Here is a 24,634-nt window from a genome sequence, read left to right as displayed (position 1 = left end):
TTCCAGGTTTATTCATGGGTTTGGTATAAAGCTTTTGAGAGATGCTCTGTGTTACGTTACCTGTGTAGAGTTATTGATCTTTTATGCTGCGACCATCTAAATCCAGAACTGACAGTGATATTAAAGGGGCACGTGGCCCTCTTGGGACACTTTACCCCGGGCCACCAGGTCAGAGTGTCACCAAGTAATAATTAAGACAAAAAGGGGTCCCTACAGTTTAACAGTCCACGCCTACCATTACACTCATAGCTCACTGAGCAAATGGCCCTAACGATGAGGTAATAAGAGTCATTAGTGCAGATTGCTCCATTAATGTGGAAGTCCTTCAACATTCAGATGCACAGAACTGAGAGAGAAACACGCAACTCTGATTTTTTTTATGCATATTTTGCAGCTAACAACTTAGTTTACAGATTATATTAAAATGATTTTATGTGTGAAGGTTTTGATTTTTTTAACACAACGGCTCACTGTTGTTGCTCGGTCGCCTCTAGACATGCCCCCAGATTAATGATAATAGAGTTCTTATGATCTGGAGGGGACTGCTAATTTGCCAGACATTGCTGTGTACATGTGCAAAACAATTCTAAATGTATGCTAAAGCCTGATGCTATAAGACCTCACTCAATGCAAACCATCACTTTCCTAGTCCTCTCGTTTTTTTTTCTCTGGTTGGTCTTCCTCCAAACCCTTTCCCCCCTATGTTAGCCCACACACACACACACACACACACACACACACACACACACACACACACACACACACACACACACATGCAGCCAGACTTCCTTGTTCTCCAGTTCCCCTGACTCTTCCCCCTCCTCCCACTCTTCTTCGCTCATATAGAGCCCTCTAGTCTCATTATTACCTCTGTCTTTTTATTAGGCCCATTAGGGCTCTTAGGAGGCCTGTAATGATGCTAAATGAATAGAGAGTGAACTGCTGTCTGTTTTAGACCCAGCTCTCAATGACAGCTTCAAGCTTCGCTGCCAACCACTCACTCTCTTCACCGTGCTGAATAGGGTTTCAATTTCTTATCTGATCTGTACTTGGACTGTGCTGCCACCTCATCAGAGCCCTTTTCTTTTCTACAAACACTTGCTTCTGGCACGTTGAGGATTCTTGTAGTACTTTAGAAAGTAGTACGCTATTTGTGGCACTTTGCAGCCGGCAGATTTCACAATGCTGTGGTTTTATGGAGATTTATGTTGGAGTGAATATGTTGAACACAACTTCAGGTTTGAGGGCAAATGCCTGCTGTCACCAATTGAGTTGACTGTTAATCAAAAGTATGCAATTTGCAAACCGATAAGCCGTAAAACTGTGAAAATAACCAGTATATAGTGTATTAACAAGTAGCAATTGTTTTTTTGCTTTTTTGAATAATTATAATCAGTGACCTATCAATCCGTCTTTTCAGTTTCAGATTTTTCCTGGTTCCAAAATTAAAGTTAAACACCATGACTTAACCGTAAAATCGAATGCTAATACTTGAAAACTGAATTTAAGGAGGAGTAGATAAATTAGAGTCGAAGAGAGTCTGAAATTCTGACTTAAAAATAGTCTGGAAGTCCTGAAACTATTTTTTTGCTCGACTAAAACATTTCCCACAAAGAGAGGGATAAGAGCTGATTCAGCTCTGCTCTGATTACTCAGGGAGAGATCTGTGGGCTTTTTGAAGTTTCCTTTTCGTTTTGAACTGTAAATCTGCTGCTCGGCTTTGATGCCAAGTATTTTTCTGTAGGCTGCAGCTTTTGTTGCACATGGAAAACACGCTTCTTCAAATGTACAAGTTCGCTTAAACAAAATGTTTTCTCAGACGCTCAGACGTCATTGAGTCTTTGATCACAGCTCTGAATGTGTCCTGCAGTATTGTTCCCTAAAGCGTAAAAAACAAAACTCATAGGTTTGAGAATCACACCTATTCAGTGAGAACATATCAAAATATCTTTTGGTTGACGTGAAAAAAATTTATTGTACTATTTCAAAATAAATGCCTGGCACGGTTGTACGAAATCTTGTAGGGGCCTTTTATGGTGCATGGTAAGCTCAAAATGATTTTGTGGATCCTGAGAAATGCTTGCTGACTGAACCAGGATACCTCTGTAGTTTTTTCTGGAGCGTTGCGCAGCAGAAAGTGTCTGCAGCGCAGCCTGTCTAGGTCTCCCAATCCCAGCCTGAAGCAGACCAAACCATCGATCTCTCTGTGGTTCTCTGTCATTTGAGAAAGATTTCATTTTGAGGTGCATTTATAGCCGCAGAATGCATCATTTTTTTTAGGAAGTATCTGGTAACTCCAGAGTAAACATGCCCATTTACATGTTTCTTTTCCCTAATAAATTCAGTCTAATCTTTTATTTATTTATTTTGCTGAGTGTACACTGAGCAATTTTTTATCAATGCAGAGTTTGTTTTTATTTTTGATAAAGAAACTGACAACAATTAACCCAAAAACATATAAAACCAAGCCTTTCCCCTCCCTCTGCTGCGTTGTCAAACATAAAAAAAAAAAAAAAACAATTTCCTTCTTGCCTCTGCCATCACACAGCGAGAGTGCAGACACATGCAGGGACATTGACATTTCCCTGTTTGCTCAATATTGTGTCATGTTTAGTCAAACGGCAGTAAATCAGTAGCTTGGAATATTGATATTTCATCAGGGGATTCACCCACCACAGCAACACTTAACTCTGCCCACACCTGAAGCTCCAGGGTGACCCAGACAGAGTCAGGAAGTCTTTCCGTGTCTTTGGTAAATTGACTGGATACAATGAACGGCGAGGAATGATGGAGAAGATGAAAAGATTGCTGAAAAGAGAGTCGGCTTTCTTCAGAAGGAATGGGTGATGGCAGAGATTGTTGGCCATTTTTAAGTAGAGGTGCAGGAGAAGAAAATTCCAGTCCTGGGAACTCTGGATCAATTTAAAACACTCAAAAATTGATTTTACTCTGCTTAATTTTTTGTAAATTTATATTGTGAATAATTCTTTGATATGTTTTTTTTTATTATGAAAAAGCTAGGTAACTAAGCTATCCTTAAACTGGTAATGTAAGTTACAAAATTTGATGCTTTAATATAAACTGATGCAATCTCATACAGAACCTTATAGAATTGTTTTAAATTTCTTTACACTGTCTTTTCCTTTTTTCAGTCACATAATTTAAACAGAATCTTTAAGCAGTATGAATAGAAAAATTGGCTTCTGAATCAAAAATCAATTTTGACTCAAAAATTGTTTCTGAATCGTATTGTGACCCTAGAAATCAGAATCAAATCGAATCTCTAGACACTAAAAGATTCACATGTGCATTTTTAAGTCATTACTTTCTCAGTCATATAAGTTGCTTGTTTTGTTTTTTTTTTTGTTTTTTTTTTACATTTTGTATGTGCTGAGTTTTACCCTACCTTGCTTAAATAAACTAGAAATCGGTGGAATTAATTTTTCAAAGCAAACCATCAACTTAAAACTCTAAATTAATACGTACATATTTATACAAAAGAATCTTTACTTGTAAAAAAAAAACATAATTTCTCTTTTGTTTTCACCTGGATCTTTGTTCCGCTCCATTTTACCCTGAGATTGCTGAATAAAATCCATTAACTGAGACTTGTAAGTCCCATCTACAATCCTACTAAGAGGCCCAAGCACCTAAACTGACAAAACATGAAAAGAGAGTACTAATCACAGAAACCATGTAGAGGAAGAGGTTGCTATGATCAGTTAAGTGCAAATCTAACGTTTTGTGGCCTACATGCTAAGCACTTCACCTCACCCCAAAAGCACTACATGTCCAGTTAAAAGCACGGTGGCGGCAGCATCCGTCTGGGGGGATGTTTTTCCTCAGCAGGGTCGAAGAAGCTGCTCAGATTTAAAGAAAAGATAGATGGCAGTCCAGGAATGTCAAAAGCTGGATAAGGCTTGAGGCTGAGACGAAGGGTCAGGACTAAAATCAGATGCCCATCCACAGATACAGTGGAATGTTTTAGATAAATAGTGTATAATGTGTTTGAGTGGCCTAGTCAAAGGCCTGGTTTGGAAACTTGATATCCAGAGATGTTCTGTGTCAAGTTAACAAAGAAGAATCCGTCTCCCTCAGATGACATGAAGCTGTAACTGCAGCAAAATGTAGTTGCACGAAGCTAGATCTTCGGGGATCGAGGTGAACCTTTTCACCTTTTCTTTTAGGAAAAAATGTGACATTTATGTACAATTTTCCTTCCTTTTCATGTTTTTCACAATTCCATACGTAGCACGAGAAATCTTAACAAAATACCTGAAAGTTTGTGGTTGTAACACGGCAAAATGTAAAGTAGTTAAGCAGTACTTTTGCAAGGCACTGTAGTTCTCCCCTCCCCCCACTAAAACATGTACCGGATGTCCTCCATCAGCTGTCTGTTTGTCAGATCTGAAGCTTGGATCGATGGCCCTTTCGCATTTGGTGGACTGATTACAATCTACTAATCAATGGCACCCCCAGCACTCTTTTCTCTCCACCTCATTCTGCCTCTTTCCATCGTCCCTCTATTTGCTTGATAAGAGCCGTTGGGAGGGCCTCTTTTTAGTCAGCCTGACGGACTCTGATCCATACCAGTTCAGATTTAGGTAAGCAGCGTTGTTGCTTCAATGGCCTGTAATCACTTCCCTATTTTCCTTCAAGTATGGTGAATGGCATTGTGACTCCGGGAGCCTTTTCAGCTGTCTGTCCGTCTGTCTGTCTGCCCTTGTGACGAGGTGAGCGTGAAAGCCGGAGGAGAGAGTTGACGGGTTGACCTCGACGTCGACCTGAATCGCCGCTTTGAGTTCAGAAGGTCGAACACTTGGTGAACAAAGGATTGTTTTATTGTGGTTTACTGCGAGGACTAACCCGGCCCTAATAACATTTTGATTGTTATAAACTCTGTATAAATTATGAAGTTAATGACTAAATTTGTTTCTAAGGCAGTTAATTCAAGTTCAACAAATTCACTTGAATGCATTTTGTGTGTCCACAATTTAGTGCATCTCGCTTATTGCGTTGTTATGGCAACTAGGATAACACCAACAGATGCAATGGGGAAAACTTTTCTATTCCATGTTGGCATATTTATATTTCCTCCATAATAATTATTAATATCCCTGAATATTTTCATTGTCACACTCTTTTTAACATTTCCTTTACTAGCAGTTTTATATGTTTTACATTTAAATTTTAACCATTATTTTTACCAATAATTCACTTGATATAAAATATATAAAATCTCTTTTTCGAGGGAGACTTTAACACCTCAGCAGAGCTACTGGCTGGAATTTTTGTAATAACCTTTTTTATTATTATTATTATTACTTTGTTTTATGTTATTTAAACTTTCTGAGAAACATCATTCAAGATTTTGATTCAGTGTACACAATAATAATTACTTTAATAATTCTCACTTTTTACTGGAATTATTGAAACAAATGTACTTTTTGGTGATACTCTTAATTTATTAAGATCCCCCTGTATGTAGCGGTGGAGACACAAACCACAAAACTCCTTCTCTTTTGGACCAGTGATTTGGTCGTTATTGGAAACTATAACGTCCTCTCTGCTTTACGGTTCTTTGCAGGAGAGTTTGCTCTGACTTATCGGCTCTCCCGTCCTTATGCACTAAAGGTCTGGCTGATGATGGCTGAATAGCTCTGGCTCACGTTTCAAAGGCCTTTACATTTGACAGATTTATATTCCAGCCTTAAGCCAACACATATAGCAATCGGCCTGTTTCAAGTTGTTCTCCTCTGGGGATTGTACAGTGATTATAGTCCATAAAACGTACAGAGGTCTCAAGTTTGGCTGAAACCTGAAGTTAACAAGCCTGGAAAGAAAACCTAAGTGTTACAAATCTTTTTCTTTTTTTTTCCAATAGGTTTTTCTACACTGTCCCTGGCAGATCAGATGAGTCTCCTGCAGAGCGCCTGGATGGAGATCCTGGTGCTGAGCATTGTGTTTCGCTCGCTGCCCTGCGAGGACGAGATTGTATACGCAGAGGACTATGTGGTAGACGAGGAGCAGGCGAGGATCTCGGGCCTGCTGGATCTTCACGTCGCCATCCTGCCGCTGGTGCGACGCTACAAGAAGCTGCGCATGGAGAAGGAGGAGTTTGTCACGCTCAAAGCTATCGCGCTTGCCAACTCTGGTAAGGTTCAATCTTTCTAGCCCTAAAGGGACTTATTATTGCAAAATTAATTATGGAGAAAGGCGATTAGGTTTTTTTTTAAGGAGTATGAAATCACACAAAACTGCAATGCAACCAAAGAAAAAACATATAAGTGCATTTTATAAGACAGACAAAATAAAATAGCAAAACAATCAAACAAAAAGTCTTGCACTCTGCTCATCTATTGGTACCAATGCTAATTGTTTGCCACTGGTAGAAAAGTAGACTTAAAAAAGTTTATTTTAATTTTAAAACCAGCTTTTATGGAGTTTTTTTTATCAGTAATTTAAAGTGTTTCATAATATTTTGCTAAATCTTTTGTTTGTCTTACCGAACCTCTTCGTGTCAGGGGCGCTAGATTTTGCTCTAAACTGGAAATGGATTGACTTCTAAGAAGATTTTTTGCCACATAAGCTTATTAAGACACTGATTTAGTTGCATTCAGATATACATTCAGATTTGTGGCTACAACATTTAAAAATGTTAAAAAGTTTAATTGGTATTATTCATTTTACAAGGGTCTGTCCATGACAAATGATGGCCACAAAAATCTAAGCCTGGAAAAGAATTTAATTCAAATAAAATAAAATTGTAGAAACTCTGGATCTTAAACTATTTAAGTTCATAAGATTCTTCGTTCATCTTTACATTAGAGGTCTTGAATCCACACACGAGATCTAAAACAAATTAAGAAAGTTGACATTTAATTAAACAAAGAATTTCAGCAAAAATAAAAAAAATGTCAAGAGCTGATGTATGTCTTGTGAATCCATCAGTTTCAAGATAACGGCTCCCTGATAAGAGTAAAGGTCAGAGTTTTTTTTTCCCCATTTATCGCAAGTGTGCATGTGCAGCTTCATGTTCATTTTGTGCACAGATACATGTGTGTGTGACTGTCACTGCGCTCTCATTCCCTCCATCTCCATCACAGTGGCTGCCAGCGCGGCTCAGCCGAGGGAGATATATTTAGCATTTCATTAGAAAAACAGGGGCTGTCAATAAAATGTGTTAAGTGGAGTGGAATGAGCGTCGGGGAGCGACGGGCCTCGTTTGTTCCAATGTGAAGATGCTGCGCCCGTATCGACAGTTTGCTTTTCATGAGGCTGGGCCTGTCCCCCGCTAATCAATGACTGTTAGGAGTCTTTTCTCCTGCCTGACTGAAAAATGAAAAAAGATGCTGAGCCCAGAGCTTTGCTCATCTGATTGCAAACACTCCACGGGAGCAAAAGAGGGGGTGGGGGGGGCTGGAAAGGCAGGGATTGGAAACGTAAGGGAGAAGTGTGGGAGAGGAAAGGCCTGGGGTTGAGCGGGAGGCTCAGCGAGGGCAATAGGGCAACTTTGGCTCGTTTGAACAAAGTCCCGCGGAGCTTCGGCTTCGCTGGTCCGGAGGGTGTGACAGCTGTGGAAATTCATGGCCATTGATTTTGTAATTAGCAAAGTATCGACGAGATTGACGCCAGGCTGCTGACGGATTACACGGAAATTGTTTCTTCAAAGTTAGTTTTGCATGCCAGCCCGTACCGCCTTAAATAACTCCACATATAAACACATTTGAACACATTTTCAATTGCTTCACACGCAAACGTCTTACCATGCCGCCAAATCAGGATCAGATCAGTATTAACATGAAGGTTTCAAACAAAGACTGCTGGAACACATGTGCGGTCCACATAGCCTAGTTAATTTCCCAAGATAGAAATGCAATTTACACAGAAGGCGACTGGTAAAAGAGACTTAATCAGTCAGTTAGGAACATAATTAGCCTTGTACTTTCCCTTTTTTCTTCCTCATTTACATGTTTATACACGGTCTTAACTTCACTCCCTAAATTCATGACACATAGCTGATCCAATTCCCTCACTCGTCATCTAGCCGACATGTTCGGCTTCGCTTTTGGGATGATATAACACTGAGGAAAACTGCTTTTTCTGTCTATGGATAGGCAAACAGGCTAGACCCGACATACTACGCTTGTCTACTAAAACCCTGCGTCAGCTCGTCCTTTTTAAGGACGACTATGCTTTTTTTTTAATTCCATCGTCTAGAGTTATACATAGAGAGGAATTTAAAAAAAAAGTCTCAACTGGTTTTATTTTAGAGCCTATACATAAGGGGGCCAACTGCTCTTTCTTATGGAAATGAAGGCCATCTGCCACCATCATTCAGATGAACGATATCCTTGTAATGCAGCCATCTGAATTCATTAGCAAAATGGGGGGATGCACACCGTACTCTGTGCTACCAAAAAGAAATGAATCTTTCTCCTTTACCACTGTATATTTATTCCGACCTGCGGTGCACGTCTCTCTCCCCTGAGCCTCGGCCACGCACAGGCATTTATTTAAGGAGCATCATTAACTACTAACAAGAGAAAAGCTCTCTCCAAAATTGCATGTCTGCATTTACAAGCTGTGGAATGTAAAACCAGCTGCAAAACAGGTAGGCGCAGCTGCATATTTGTGTTGCGTTGCACACGACAAAAGGATACTTTATTGTTACTGAATCCATTTTTAAATAGCTTTGTAGCAATGAGGGGCTACGCTAATTTATATCAATGTATCAAAATCTGATCAGTCTCAATCTCTTTCCTAATTAGGGAGTAGGTTTGTCATATGCTTTGAAGAAGAAAGGAATAGGTTTTGTATATTTATTGCAATTTTATTCAACTTAGAACTATATATTATTAGTATTCGCGCAAGGTGTATTTCCTAATGATTTGATTAAGTAAAAAGAAACAAGGTTCGACAGACACTAAGTAATTTTACAGACTGTTACAGGGTAAAGAGGAAAGAAATTGGAATAGGAAATACAAATTCAAATTATTGTCAAAGCTAATTAAAAGTCTAAATTGTATTGCAAAAGTCTACTGTTCCCTCTGTGTATGAAGAGTATTTTTACAGTGTAACTTTGCTTTTACACCTAGAAGTATTTTTCTGAGGAATTCAAAGAATGCCGGGATTTCTTTTGCCAGAACCAGAACACGAGAGATCACAAGAGTTAGCACTATAGGAAAAGTGAATAACTTTGGGTAGGAAGAGGCTGTTTACTTCCCCTGAAACAACAAGTGTTTCTGCTTCCTACTGGCCCCTAACTCTCTCTCCCAAGGCTGCAAAGAGATTTACTGTTTTGTTTTTTGTTTTTTGGGGGGCTGGGGGTTTGCCCTGGGTTGTTGTATGATTTGATTATTATTCCTCACTTTGGATCTGAAACCAAAAGAATATCAAATGCAAATTAACTGGCTAAGCTGACTTCTGACTCTTTAGTTAAAGGGTAATCAAACAGCCATTTGAAGGAGACTTTGAAATATTTTTAGTCATCCAAAGAGCTTTTAATCTAAGCAGCATAGTAAGGTCTTAAAATCATCTATATCTGGAAGAGTATATGATGCAATTTATAAAGAAGACGTTATTTTGACCTAATTTGAAGTCATTACAAAAATCAGATTTTGTAATGACTGGCATTTTTAAAAAGTGTGATCAAGTAGCTAAACGTGTGAAAGGTTAAAGTTGGTGTGTTTGTGTACATGACAGCTTGAAAATATGACAAAACACGAGGAGCGCTATATTATAAAATTACATTTACGATTTCTTTAGTTACAGAACTGTAATGAAACTTTAATGTTGCACATTTCAGCAAATTAAACCCCCAAATATTCTGCTGCTCTAAATGTTCTAATGAAGTTTAGTCTCTTCCTCACATCACATGTACCTCTTTCTTCATCTTTTCTCTCCACGCCCCTCCTCTTGCTCCAGACTCCATGCACATAGAGAGCGTCGAAGCCGTCCAAAGGCTCCAAGACTCTCTGCATGAGGCTCTGCAGGACTACGAGGGATCCCAGCACCCAGAGGACCCCCGACGGGCAGGCAAGCTGTTGATGACCCTGCCTCTGCTCCGTCAAACCGCCACAAAGGCTGTTCAGCACTTCTACAGCATTAAAATGCAGGGCAAAGTTCCCATGCACAAACTATTCCTCGAGATGTTGGAGGCCAAAGCTTGACACCTGGAGCAGCTGCATCATTCAGTCAGAGACGAGCAACGGCCCATGAGAAATAAAGGTGGAGTGCCAATTAACAGCCAAAGGATGACACTTGGGCTCTGAAGTCATTTTACCTATTAAAATAATAGCAAAACTTGAAAAATAAAAAAATAAATAAAAAAAAGACTTGGAATAGTTTTAAAGAGGGTGACTTTAAATTTGACACAAGCAGGATGATGATAATGTATATAGAGGTGTACAGAAATCAGGCAACTGCGGTCTTGTTATAACCAGAGACCCATTGCTCTATATCACTTGAGTCTTCTGTGAATTTGTTTCTTATTTTTGTTTTAATCTCAAAATGAGAAAGTGATAATATAAAGAACTGTACAGCAGCGTAGCCATACTTTGTGTTCCAGTTTCTCCTCTTTTCTTATCTCACTTGTTCCAGCAATAGACTCGAACTGGTCGTTATTTACACGTACTGTACATTTTGTGAAGCCTCACTGGGTGGAAGGGAGAATTGTTTAAGATCCTTTCTGAACTTATCATCAAAGACGGTCACTTCCACGTAATTACCTCATAGTTGCTTCATTGTCTTGGTATTTTAATCCAATCGGTTGGTCAAATGACAGAGGTCAGTCAGCTATCATTTCAACTAAACGTGTGTCTGAATTGTTCACTCGTTCAAATTCCTATCAACTTCAGAGTGAGAGTTCAACATTTAGCAATAAATTTTAAATGTTCAAACTGGAATTTCGTCCACTTTGTATTGCAGTGGGAATTAGGAACATGCAACAGGCTTATTATGTAGTTCAACACTAAACTCTTCACTAAGCTGATGTTAGTGTACTGTGCCCTGAGTTGACAGAGCATGCTTATTACTCGTCCAAATGGCAATACTAGCATTCTAATGCTAACATCCACACCTAATAACTGCAATAACTAGATTTTCCAAATGTAGTTATTGCACACAAGTTTGTGGATATGAGAGATTAAAAATAGCCATGAACTTGAATCAATAATTTGCTTTTTATTATGAGTTTGGAGAGCAGACAGTGGAATTGGTCAGCAAGCAGACCGCTCTAGTAGGAGACTACGTACTATTTTTGAAGTTCGCTGCAGTGGAAAGACAACACAAAGGCATTCCGTGCTCCTCTTTTGTAAATTGTCCTGAATTCCCGAGTTTTTTGAAAACTTCAAGCTCATATACTCTAAATCCTCATTAGTTTTGTGTTTTTTTATATATCGAAAAAATATCAACATATGCCCAAAATGCTTGGAGGTTTGTGAAGTCATTTTTGTAAGGTAAATGTGAAACTTTTCTTGCAAAATCTACACAAAAGACTTATTATTATTTAAAACTCATAAAACCCAGCTGCATTTCATCCAAGCATAACTTTCCAATGGAAAGTTTCCAAACTGTATATTTCTTACAAATCTGAAAAAAGTTGCATAAGTGTACGTGAAAACCAATGATAACCACATAGCTTTTAATGAATAATATAACTTGTGTACTGAAGCTACTGTTAACTGTTAATAGTCTATGTTTGAGCAACCTGTCAGTGTTGTGGAAATATTCCAAAATGCACACTGTATTCTCATAATCACTAGTTGACACCACAAAATTAGTGACAGAACGAGTGAACATTTCATTCACAGCAGAAATGTTTGCACTTATGTGACACAAAATGGGTACTGGCTATTGTTTAGTTATTTTTAGGAAACTGCACTTCTTCCCCGTTCTTTCTGTGCTGACACTGGAAACTAAACATGCTGTGAAACCAACTCAACAATGATAAGCTATATCTTGTACTGATGAAAGTGTTTTTTTTTTTTGTTTTTTTTTAAATCATGTAATTATCAACCGATACAACAGGAAGGTCATGCTATAGATACCAACTTTGTGAGGATTTTAGGTTTTTAGGTGCTTGTTTGACGCTATGCTAGTTTTTAAGGTTTTTAATTTTAGACAGCATTGTAATTGGTCCCATTTATTTATAGAAGTTTTGTATTTAAAGTTCCATCTGTATTTGTTTAACTCTGAAACTTGGTCTCACTGATATTGATTTTGCCTTGAAGCTCTTTAGCCATCATCTAATGAGGCTAATATTTTGCAGAAGCTATCAGAGAAGCTACCAAACATCAAGATGGCAAACTTATGACATTTGGTCTTCTGTGCAAGTAATTGTTTTACTTCAACACTTTTTGATTCTTTGAGGTGAAAGTGCGTTCTCATGCGAACACCTATTAATCTGAATTGTTTTTTAGCTTAGATAATATGGCGAATTCAAGGAAAGTCACATTTTGTTTATTAAATCCTGCAATTAGCATCCAAGTAAAACATTCAGCGGCTAGACTTCTTGACTTTTCTGGGAGCGTGGTTTAACAGTTTTTTTGGTTTGTTTTGTTGTTTTTTTTGTTCTTGTTTTGTTTTTTGTTTTTGTTTTTTCAATTTTACCATAACCAGTGGTCTTGGGGATTTTATTTAGCTTATAATGTGCTCCTTGAATCCCAACGGAAATCAGACTGCTCATGAAATTCTTGCAGATTCATAACTAAATAAGAATAAATTATCAGCAGCATTAATACTTGATACTCTACTTTTTGGTTGAAGGGATTTTTAACAACCGAAGTAATTTTTTGACTATTGTTACAATATAAAACTTATTTTCTCTCCAAATGTGGGTCACAGGGTAAAATGTTGAAGCTCAGCTTAAACTTTGAAGAGACTTACACTTTCTTGTAATTTTTTAAGTCACATCTAAGTTTGAATATTTTTCATCATTTTGGATAACACAAGATATGGTACCTCATTACAACTGTAACAATGTAGTGTGCGTCATTACAGCTCACTGACATTTAGCATATTTGTTTTTTAATGGCGGTGCTAAACATTCAGAACCAACACTTAAAGTGAAACATGAGTATAATCCACAATTAATCATAGGTTTTAAGAACGTAGGATCTGCCAGATGCAAACTAGTTACCAAAGGATACTGTTCATTTTGCGTCTTCACCAGTTTTACAGTTTTGTTATTTGAATATATGACTTTTTTGGATCTGAAGAGAAAATATCTTGTAACAACCGACTAGTGGATGCTTTGGATAAACGTAGAAAATAAAGGATTCAAAGTAATTTTGCATATACTCTAAATAAATTTGGAGTGACTCCAATAAACTAAAATGGGGATCATAGTTATTAGACTTTAATCATTAGATAAAGTTAAATTGAATTGGAAGAGATTAAAATGAAAAAAAAAATCATTTTAAGTCAGCATAAAATAAATAAAATGCATTTAACTATTGTTCTTGCTGATTTATGATATGTCTATTTTTATTTCAACTTTATTTATGTCCCAAATTCGTCTACTTAACATTCAGCTACTTATCTACAAAGAGAAATGAAATGATATGCACTGGTTACATACATAAGACCACAGGTAGAGAGTATCGGTAGGGTGAAAGGAAATGGTAAGAGGTTGTTAAATGGAAATATGAACTGGTGAAGGGGCAAACTGACATGAGTTGACTCTAAATTATTTAAAGACAGTACCAAGCATATCATAATATTGTCTCAGATGATGACATATTTCTTACAGGTTTGTTGATCTAAGCAGGTAAGAAGGAACATTTAACCAACATGTGTCAATAATAAGAGGACAGGTTACTCAGTAGCTTTTAGGGATTTAGTGAGAAAAATATAAATTCCACACAAAGGCTATACAAGTGGTGTCTTTTAAAAAGTCAAGTGCCATTAGCTTCGCCCAAAAGCGATGGAAGCATAAGCAACTAGAAACTCAGAGGCTCTACCAGAGAGACCATATTAATTAACTAGAATATAATGCATAGATAATTTTAACCGTGCGCTGATGAGAATAGTTTCCATGGTGCATCTCCCCAATTGTTAGCCAGCTAATCCATCCCCAAGTGAAACAAGGGATTTATTACCTCTGATTAGTATCAAACCAAAGCAGAAACACAACTCGCACAACTGCGTTTATGAAATGATGAGCTGTTTTCATGTAAATATTTTATTCACAACATAATAATCATGGGTAATAGTTCAATTCTGTTGTGTTCATTTACTCTTAAGTTTGTGATAGCGAAGAAGGCGCACATCTTGGTTAACATAAGAGAAAACTGAAGTGTAATTGGGACATGAGAGTATAATTATTTTTCTTTTTAATGCTAACGGCATAAATTACACCCCCCTCCCTCCCCAGTTCCTGTTGTTTTTGTTGTAAGGAGAACCTTTAAACCTGTTGTGACAGAAAAAAAGGTCATTTTAAATTTTCCCCATTCACAAATTAATGTGATAATTTTTTTTTTTTTTTAAATGCCTAATTTATGTTCAGACATCTAAAACGGTTCTACAATATCCAATTAATTCTAATTGTGTCCTAAGCTTGAAATTCTCAAAAGAAACGGAGCAATTAAATTTCTGCTTTGGCTCTACTCTGGGGACGAGAGGCGTTTGATTTTAGCTGATGGTGGCAAGGCTTTTTCGTCTAAGTCTCTACAAAAGGCGATTTCATGGGTGTCTACAGTAGTTTCCTAACAGAGCAGCAGCGATCACTGGGCTATGCAAGGCAGTACGGCCACCTGTGCTCCTTATGTTTGGAGCATCAGACTGACTTGTAGTTGTGCTTTGTTTACAACTTGAACATACTGTATAACTGCTACGTGCAATTCACTGTATTATACTGTATCTGCTGTGCATTGATGTGACTAAGATCACGTGTTCGGTTTGCCACTTTAATGTATTCTCATGAGGATTAGGAACATATTTACAGCCCAGTGTATTATACAAGTCTCTGTTTCAAGTGAATAATGGACGAGATCATTGTGTTTGTTTTAAGACGATTTTGTTTTTTTCTGTATGTTTTTTTTTTTGTCTCTCGGTTTCTCCGTGTGTTTTTGGTTATCAGCAAAGCAGGACGAGCGGCGACTAAAGTCGTCTAGACCCTATACCTCAATTCATATTTTGAAAATTACACTGGGCTTGGAAGCGGGCCATGGGATTCTCCTGGGAGTCAGTGGCACAGAAATAAAGTGACATCACCGGCTGGGTATTAAAAAAAATGTAGATGAAGTTACCGCAATTGGTGGTGGGGGGAGGAGGCGCACATTCCTCGGAGGAAAGCTACTTATTCGTTGCTCCATTTGCGGACTTACCTCATCTCCATGCACTCCGAGATGACGAGATTTACATAAAACATGGAGGAACCTCCCCGGCCGATCTGTTCCACGGTGTAAAGAGGAACCTGCTAGGTGTGCGCACCACAGACTAGTGATTACCCAAGAGGTTTCTCTCCCTCTTCAAAAGCAATATGTTTGCATTTGTGATATATGAATCAAGTTAAAAGGGAGCTTTGGTTCATTGTAATTACAAACTTTCTTCATGCTTGAAGGGGGGGGGCAGGCTAACTATGTGCACTGTTCTGTGAAGAAAAGAAAATGGGGGGGGGGGAATGGAAATAAGCCAAAACACAGCTGGGATTCACTGGACAGGACTGTGTGGCATTTTCATGTTTTGTTTGTTGTATTTATGCCTACTGTATCCATGTGTAAATAAATGCTTTTGTGGGGGAGTAGGGCAGCCAGATCTAACAATGCACTGAATGTACAGTGACAATAAAAAACACAATTTATGAAATCTTGGCAATGTGATCTTTTCATTTAAAGAATAGGGATAAACATGAATTCACCTGTACAGGAAGAATTTCATTTTATAAAATTGAGGATCCTCCACAGACGCATGTTTTTATCAAACTGGTTGATTGCTTACATTTTTTATAAGCAGCAAAGCCACTGAGAACAACATGAGAAAAGAAATGGATCGGACATATACGTCTGTAACCACAAAGTAGTCCACTCAAATTGGTCCAGAAATCAAGTTATACGTACTCAAGAGAAATTGCACAGAAATAATTACTATCAGCTATCATGTTTTGTTTTGTTTTTCAAAGTGTCTCACATTTCCCTCAAGCACCCTGGGATTAATCCAGGCATTAATGGAGGGTATATGATGGTTAGCTAGCCAGGTTCTGCTGGAGGAAGACATTCCTGAACTCGGACATTTCTAGCTCTGCTCATCTTCTCTGTTCTGGTTTCCAAATAGCAAAGCTTTAGACTCATCTGTTAAAAAGAATGATACTCCAGAAGTCATGGTCTTCGTCTACGCTGTCTCTCTTAATCTTCCGTCTGGCTTCAATGTTTTTCTTACACAGCAATGATTTATTTTTTGCACATCTCCCACTGAATGAAAATTGTCCTTACACACCTTTCATATCAATTGTAGCAAAAAACTTATTTACGTTTGTGATATGTTAGATTTTTTTGTACTTTTTTTTTTTTTTTTACATTTTGTGCTCTGGTGTTCATTTTGACACTCTCAGAGTTCTTACCACAGCTTTTCACTTCAACACGCAGAACCACACCAACTGAATTTCTGAGATTTAAGTATTTCAAACTTTCCCAGAAAGGCTGATTGATGTCACCGTGTGCTCAATTGTTGCGCAATCTGGGAGGATCCTAATTTATTCCTTTCCATAAATTACAAATTGTAATGTCCATGTGTCCGAACATGTTAGAAGTGAACATAATCTGTCACAGGTCAGTGTTTTCTGCTGTGTATACAGGTCTTTTAAATACTGTTGGGACCAAAATAGTGAAGTGAAAAGAGTGTACTTTTACAATAAACATTTTAAATAAACTGCAGCAGGTGTAATAAATTACAGTAAGACACACACCTCTGTGACAGCAGCTTTCATATGAGGAAAATTGCTCTTAATAATGCAGTCAGTGGATTTTAAAGGAAGTACCCACCAGTGTGAACAAATTTGTGGATTTCACACTTTGTTGTCATCTCAAACATTCTGAAAGGTGACCAATTATTTTCACATTCATGAACAGGCATCTGTGTTCGCCTGTGCGGTTGGCAAGATGGTGCCTCAGGGTGTAACGGCATCCTCCTGCCCCAGACCGACGGTTGGGTGGCTGTCTACTCCGTGTCCCGATTGACCTTCCGTTGGCTACAACGCTGGCTGAATGCACATCTGACACACTCCCGTCCTTTGTGGTGCAATCCTGTGGAAGTCATTTCATTTACTGGCCTTTCAACTCCAGCCAATATAAGGGGTGAGCGGGAGAGGGGGTGGCTGGGTGAGCAAGTCTGTGTTTAATCAGCCTGCCACAAAGCATTCCCCTAAACAAAATCAGTCACGATGTCCGGATTGAAAAAAAAAAAAAACACTCAATAGAAAATTGACATAAACAAAAACTTTGCCAATTTTTTATCTTTTAGAGACAATCGTGGTAGAATGGGACTCCATATTAATAATGACAATTGTAATGATTGCTGCCATAGCAAATAAAATTAAAGAATAAAGTGCTCCACTAAAATTGCCGGTGTCTTTTTATGTGCATTGCCTTAATTACAACAATATGGAAGATTTCATCTCTTCGATGTCACAGGATCTTGAAACTAAATTAAAATCATTAGTTGTTAAAGTGCAGTAGATAGCATTATTTCATCCTCCCTACCCTTCAAAAAACAACATTTGGCACAAAAAGCCCAAAACTACTAAATCAAAAGCACTTGATAAAAAAAAGGCTCTTTAACTTGTGAGACAAGATGATTTTCCTCTTTTCTTCTGTCACACAGAGGGGAATTAGGGCATGGCCCACTGTCCTCCTACTGACTTTCCATCTCATAAAACCCAGTTTCATTCTCTTTAAAATGCAGCTTACTGTCAGGCCCGTTGGCAAGCTCTGGTCTGTTAATCACCCATTCCTGATGCCACACACAGTAAATCTATTATCGCACTCCTAAATGCAACCTTGTGCCGGGCCAACCGGCTTCAGACACTCTTTCCGTATACTCACATTTCATCCTTTGGCTCACACGAGGATTATTCATCGGCCGAGGTGTGAGTCCCCTGAGAATAGGCCTTAAAGTGTCAGTCATGGTTATTCGGAGTGGTGTTGTCTTAGACGATGTAACCAGGTGAAAGTGACTGAAGGAGATAGGAAACCATCAATATGCTCACTGTGTAAATTGAAGAAGGTCATGATTTATGGCTCCTGGCTGCAGGGTGCATACATGCTGAATCTACTCTTTTTTTTTTTTTTTTTTCTCCCTGCTCTAGTCCGGCTCAAGGACAGGTAAGCGTTCCCTTTTTCCACAGCTCATCCCTAACCCCACCGCTGCGCAGCCTGTGGCACTTGCTGATGAACGTCCCTGCGAACAGCTGCTGCTTTTTCTTAAAGGAGTTGAGCACCATCTATAGGCGGCAATAATAACTGAGGGGGAAGCGTAGATGATCAGATAGCAGTGTGTTCAACCTTTTTTTTTTCCCCCTATTTTTCCTCACCTCATCAGTCATTCTCTTCTGTCGCTGGGGTCTCAGACATAGAGGAGGCAGCTGTGGGTATCTAAGACCCTTGAACAGCTGCAAACCCCCCAAAGGCATCGCATCTGTTCAAATCACACAGCCTGTATCTCTGCTACAGCAAGTTACAGTACTTAACAGGGTTCTGAATGGTCTATTGACCGTTGAGCAGATGGTGAGTTACGGTACGATGTTACAGGACTGAAAAGAACGGACTTTCCTCCTTGCAGGGTTCGTATGCAATCTGTAATAGCATACAGTTATGTGGAATATGAATTCACTTTTTTTTTTCCTCACAGCCTTTCCTCCCTTTTTGCCTTATTTTCTTCCTACTTTTCTGTCTTTCATTCTTTTGTTTTATGCGTTATTCCTTATTTTCTGACTTTACTTCGTTGTCATTTCTTCCTATATTACTTTATTTCATCTTTCTTTCCTTGTGTCCTTACTTCACTTAGGTTCAGGTTCTTTTTTTTTGTTTTTGCTTTGTTTTCAGATTCCATATTCATTTATTTATCTGCTTATTCATTTCATTATAATAATTGTCAAACTTGTGCGTTGCTTTGTTATTTAAAACTATCTTAGAAGATTGAGATTTCAGAAGTTAAAGTCTGCAGCTTTTACATGCAAAATATGTAAATAGGTTGAAAATGGGACATTTTAATAAGGCCACACGAGGAGAAATTAGCACTTAGCCATGAATTCATTTCAGAAGGCCAATAAACACAACAAAGTCTTCCCTTAAACTTAAAATATATTATTTATTTGTATGATTTATTGCATCTGGGCACCTCCGATAGTCTTCCTCTGCCTTCAGAGTGAGCGGACGCCGCAAATGGAGCGCTCATTAGCATTTGACCTCCACATTATGCTTTGTTTACCTGCCTTTGCTCACCTCTATATCTCCTCAGACAAAATCAGGGCTTTTTCACTGAAGCATCTCAACTGTGACACAGTTTTGTTATTGTGCGCCAAAGCTAAACACCACATTTGCATTGCAAGATTTTTTGTTTTTTTTTACTTTAGTGAACAGAAGCAAGCCAAGGCCATAGGAGCTCAGTCATGTAGCGGGACTTATCTCTTTCTGGATACTGTCATCGGCACACTGCAGTCCCTTCAGCTACTCAAAAAAAATCCCCTGGGATGATAAAGAGAAAAATGAACAAAGGTTATTCATCTTATTATGCGAAAGGAAGAAATTGTGGGTTCACTAATTGCACACTTGAGCAAACCGAAATGAAAGCACTTCCACGTTCTCGGACGTGATACAAAATAATTATATTGTAAATAATTTGTTGTGCTGGTTGTGAAGCAGAAGCAAGCTGGGGGGAAATCATTTCAACTGCAATTATGTGCTCTACAAAAAAATATTTTCACATTTTATGGGTGAGCAGATTATGCATTCGGCGTGAGCAAATACAATCAACAAGTAAGGGCAAATATCCACGGAAAATGTATCCTAAAACATGACACACACACACGCACACACACACAAACACTGCGTTAGCAGATTGGCGGGCGTGGCAGGTAGCTGTGGTTAATTGCACAGCAAGAAACTGTTCTCTAATTTATTTCTCGCCTGTACAAGAGTGATCATGAAGCTACTTTCATTTCACAGAACACAATTTTCATATTTAATGAGCATGACTCCAATACAATTACAGTAATTAGTCAAATCTCACTCACGGCCAATGGAGCTCGCCACCATTATTAGTGGATCTTATTAATGATGTTGCACATGCGGTGCTCGTAGGGTAATTGAGGGCATGTGTGGGTATATGGGAGCGGGAATACTGGAGATTGGAAAACAGTGGTGGTCTGTTTTCTCTCTTTGCTTATGCTAAGTGGAGGTTGATTTAATGTTAATATCGTTAAACCTGAAAAAAGACTGCTGGATTTTCCAAAATATTAATTATTTTTTATTTTCTTCACAATACACATTCAATGCAGGAACTGCAAAAGACATAATTCTAGTTTGTTCGAGCCTAAAATGAATTTGATTTAGAGCTTTGTTTTTTGTGTGTGACAAAAAAAAATTTCTGTTGCCAGAATACTTACATATACTTACAGTGCCTTGAAGAAATATCTGTATAACCGTTGAAGTTTTACTTTTCACACAATATCAAACGTCAGGGGATTTTTGTAACATGCTGATGCAAAATAATAAATAATGTGAAGTGGAATGAAAAGGTTATGTGCTTTTGAAATTTCTTCACAGACAAAAATAGAAAATTGTGGCATGTATGTGTAAAGTTTAAAGCAATCCCCAACACTTAACATCTCACAGAGCTCTGTTCCTCCCATCGTCTGAAGCATAGACTAAAACAAAATGGTTGTTGTTGCAAAATAAAATGTAAACAAATTCAAGAAAGTACAGCAGATTTCAGTTTTAATTGGTTTTGTATACTTTAAGCATTGATTCAAGTGATGCTCCTCTCTGCTTCTTTGCATCTGAACAACAAAGCTGGTATCAGATGCTCTTTTCCGATCCAGTCTGTGTGCATGTCTGTCGCCAATAAATCTAGCTCTGTTTTTAGCTCTACTTTGAGTTCTCTGTGATGGACTGGCAACTAATCGGGACTGTACCCTGTACCTTCTTTGCTGGTCTTTAAAATGGGAATCACAAGAGAACATGCCATTCGAACAACACCAATTGGACACTGGGCCCTTATAATGGTCTCGCAGTGATCTTCAGGTACCCGGCTTCTTGAAGTTGCTGTTGAGACTTCTTGTTTATAGAAGAAAGCACTGTTGTGAAAATTTACCATTGAGAAAGGCACACTATGGATTGTGCGAAGAAAAAAAAATGTAATACTCTTTTCCGCTAGTCTTTACATAAACAAGTGAAAATTTTAATCTCAGAAGTTTGTCTCATTGGCCTCTTACCCAATTAAGGGCAGTGTCACCGCTAAGTTAATGAGTGTGACGCTGCAACAGTAAAACCTCCATTAGCGCCACATAATTAGCGTAACGCGGAGGAATTAGAGAGCCACAATGGCAGCGCTTTGGTGTTTTTATAATTAAACAGTGGAAAAGACAACAATTAAGCCCAATCTTAAAGTCCCCCTCAATCTCATTTAAGCCAGAAAGGACATGTTTTGTTTTCCGAATGCTCTAGAGATGCTGCTGCTGCTGCTGCTGCTGCTTCAGTGGGAAGTTTGAATTACAGCTCAAAGACAAGAGAGTGAGGGGAGGTCATGGCAACAATGTGTGAAACACAGAGCAACAGGAAGAGTTGTGTGTAGCTCATGTGGTATAACTCTTACTCATTTATTCAACTAAGACGTATTAAAAATTCCTGGATTTGATGTGCTAATTTTGCATCAATTGCTTTTACTTTTTTTTTTTTTTCATTTCATTTGGTTTACTGTTTCGGCTGAAGTAGTTACACAGTATGTGGAGATTGAAATAGCTACGGCAACAGGCTACTAAAACAAAACATGGAAGTTTGACTTGTTAGATGTGAAACGTAGCAAAAAAAAAAGTTTCTAATTCTAAGAAAAATAATAATGACTTCTTCAAAGTTTTTTTTTAGTTTTAAATCTCAAATATGAGCTTTCTTGCTGATATAAAACTGATGAATCTGAGGGAAATGCTGAGTAAGAAAAACATGACTCTACGCTGCTTCCTCTTCCTCTGGGTTTAGTTTCTCTGCCCTTTCTCTCACATTTGCAAAACCTCAATCCCTGTCCCCCGCATTGATGCCAAACCTGCGTGACCTGGGTCAAGATCAATAACGCAGTTTAAAAAGGATAGACTGTGTAAATAGAGACGATGGATCCTGCAGATGAGGATGGCTTGACCACAGCCAGCCTCCAGCTGCAGCTGCAGCAGCAGCAGCAGCATTTGATCAAGTCTAAAATCAAGTGGCTACTCAGGAGGACCTAAATATGGGGCAACAAAACTGTGACAAATACTCAACATTTTCTTTGTAGTGTTAACGAAGGTGGCGACTTTGGGCCTCCATTTTTTCAGACAAAAACTGTTCAATAATTGCACAAATACATATTTCTGTTGATAATGTTAAAACGACCACTTAATCGAAATAATTATTTCACTGTATTTTTAGTCTGAAACTCGTTTAATATAGTGATGTTTTTTTTTAAACTTTGTTAAAACTGTTAAAAGACATACAAAACTCTTTATGGAGTTTTGTATGTCTCCATAAAGACACACAAAACTCGGGGGGCAAGTTTTAACGGGGCAAAGTCACAGATTCAGATCATATTTATTTAAAATCAGTTTAAAATAATTTTTAATTCACCAATTTAACAAAAGCAAACGTTTTTTGTTTTTTTTGGTTGATTTTTTACTTTTATTGCTAAGGGCATCTGCATACATGTGAAATAAATAACAGGGTTTAGAAAGGACCCTTGAGGAACTCCAGATTACAGCCAAATAACATCTATTTATTTTGTCTCTTATCCCTTGTGTAAAAAAGACTTAAAACATTGTAAGACATGTCTTTTCATCTTATTAGACTCAAGAATACAATGGTTTACAGTTCAGAATGAGCTATATTTAGTTTCCCAACTCCAACCTTGAAGGTTATTCAAATAGTTACAGGTCTATATTATTTTGAACCAGATTTAGATTTGGTTAGAGCTTTCATTCCAATTTGAAACTGGAATGTTTTCTTAAACCTCAGGTAGAAAACATTAATTAAAAATAACCTTAAACAATAAACACAATTATCAAGATGCACTGCTTAAAAAAATGTAATGGACTTCATCTGAGGGATGAAGTTGTTTCAATACATCTGTCAATTAAGAAACAGACTCAGGCTTCACAAAATGACTGGGGAGATTTTGCTGATGACAGAAAAACTGAAAAACTTACCAGGTTTCATCTTGAAACAGAAACATCCAAAAGGTTTAAAAAAGAATAAGGGATGTAAGGCATTTGATAGATACAAGATAGGATACAGTATGTAAGAAATCTTGACCCTAAAGTTTAACACTTGTAAACATTCATGGAGTTTGTTCTTCTCCCACTAAATCAAGAATTTCCTCAACTGAATCACAAAAATATTAAGAATTAATCAGTCATCTTGAATTTTTTTTTCTATATCGAACATTTTTTTACATATACAGCAAGAATCCCCAAGACAGACTATTCACAGAAGAATCTATGGTGTTGCCTTTTTATGGGTGTGTTTCACTTGCAACAATTCCCAGAAGGAATAAACTGAGCTACATAAAAATGCTGACCCAATACATCGACTGAATAGGTGAAGTCTTGGTGTAATTCATTCCTGCAGCATCAGTATGATCAAGATTTATATGTTTTTTTAAATGTGGAAACCCACCGTTTTTAGCACTTTTCTATAGGGCACATTACCAGATAGCATCTTGTCGTCTAGGTAAATTTATAGAGAAAACAAAAGCATTATTCACCCACATTTACACAGCGTGCATATCGAATATAACACTTTGTGAATGCAGAACGTGCTAGTCATAACTCTACTTATCTTATTTGTGTGACAGAGCACATTTGAGAGGATAAACCAACCTATTACCACACCTGTAAGCTATAGGGAGCAAACCAATCCACCCGGACCCAGGCAGCTGCTCATATTAATCTTACAGCCCACTTCCTTTTATGACATAAAGCAAATAGTCATAAATGCTCTTATCGGCCTTTCTAATAGTGGGGACGTTCCAATCAGATTCACGGTGGCATAAACTATAGCATTTCATCTTTATCGTATCAAACAATCACTCCTTTTTCGTGGGGATCGTTAATAATAAACAGACAGCTTGTTGCATAATGGAATTCAAAGCTCTATCGTTTTGAAGGATCTCACATTCCGTTTACCTGTATTTACATATATTTATGTGGGCCTTTGTTGTTTCGCTGCGGTAACAGGCATGATGAATGTGTGGTTGAGGTTCTGCTGGGACATGCTACTCTACACAGAGCTGATCTGTAATCAGGACTTCTCCAACTTTGGTGAGTCTCAGTATTGCAACACAATCAACAGTCCTTTTAATGTCTTTGTCTTCTGCAGTGTTCACTAACTGACATCACTGCTGTTTTTGTTATGCACTGCAATATACAAAATGCAAGATTAAATAAATTTATATATAT

At 38.0% G+C, this 24,634-nt stretch overlaps 1 protein-coding gene across 1 annotated transcript in view; it reads left to right on the top strand.

Moving 5' to 3' along the window:
- esrrgb (estrogen-related receptor gamma b) overlaps positions 1-15,810 on the top strand; it is a 46,263-nt gene extending 30,453 nt beyond the window's left edge. The window contains exons 6-7 of the mRNA XM_008397869.2: positions 5,885-6,154; positions 9,928-15,810. Coding sequence (XP_008396091.1) covers positions 5,885-6,154; positions 9,928-10,172 — 515 coding nt within the window. The 3' untranslated portion in view covers positions 10,173-15,810. The remainder of the gene's footprint in view (positions 1-5,884; positions 6,155-9,927) is intronic.
- Positions 15,811-24,634: the final 8,824 nt, after the last annotated feature.

This window comes from Poecilia reticulata, linkage group LG21 (assembly GCF_000633615.1).
Source record: "Poecilia reticulata strain Guanapo linkage group LG21, Guppy_female_1.0+MT, whole genome shotgun sequence".
In the NCBI taxonomy this organism is placed as follows: Eukaryota; Metazoa; Chordata; class Actinopteri; order Cyprinodontiformes; family Poeciliidae; genus Poecilia; species Poecilia reticulata.
This window is presented reverse-complemented; position numbering and strand designations above follow the sequence as displayed.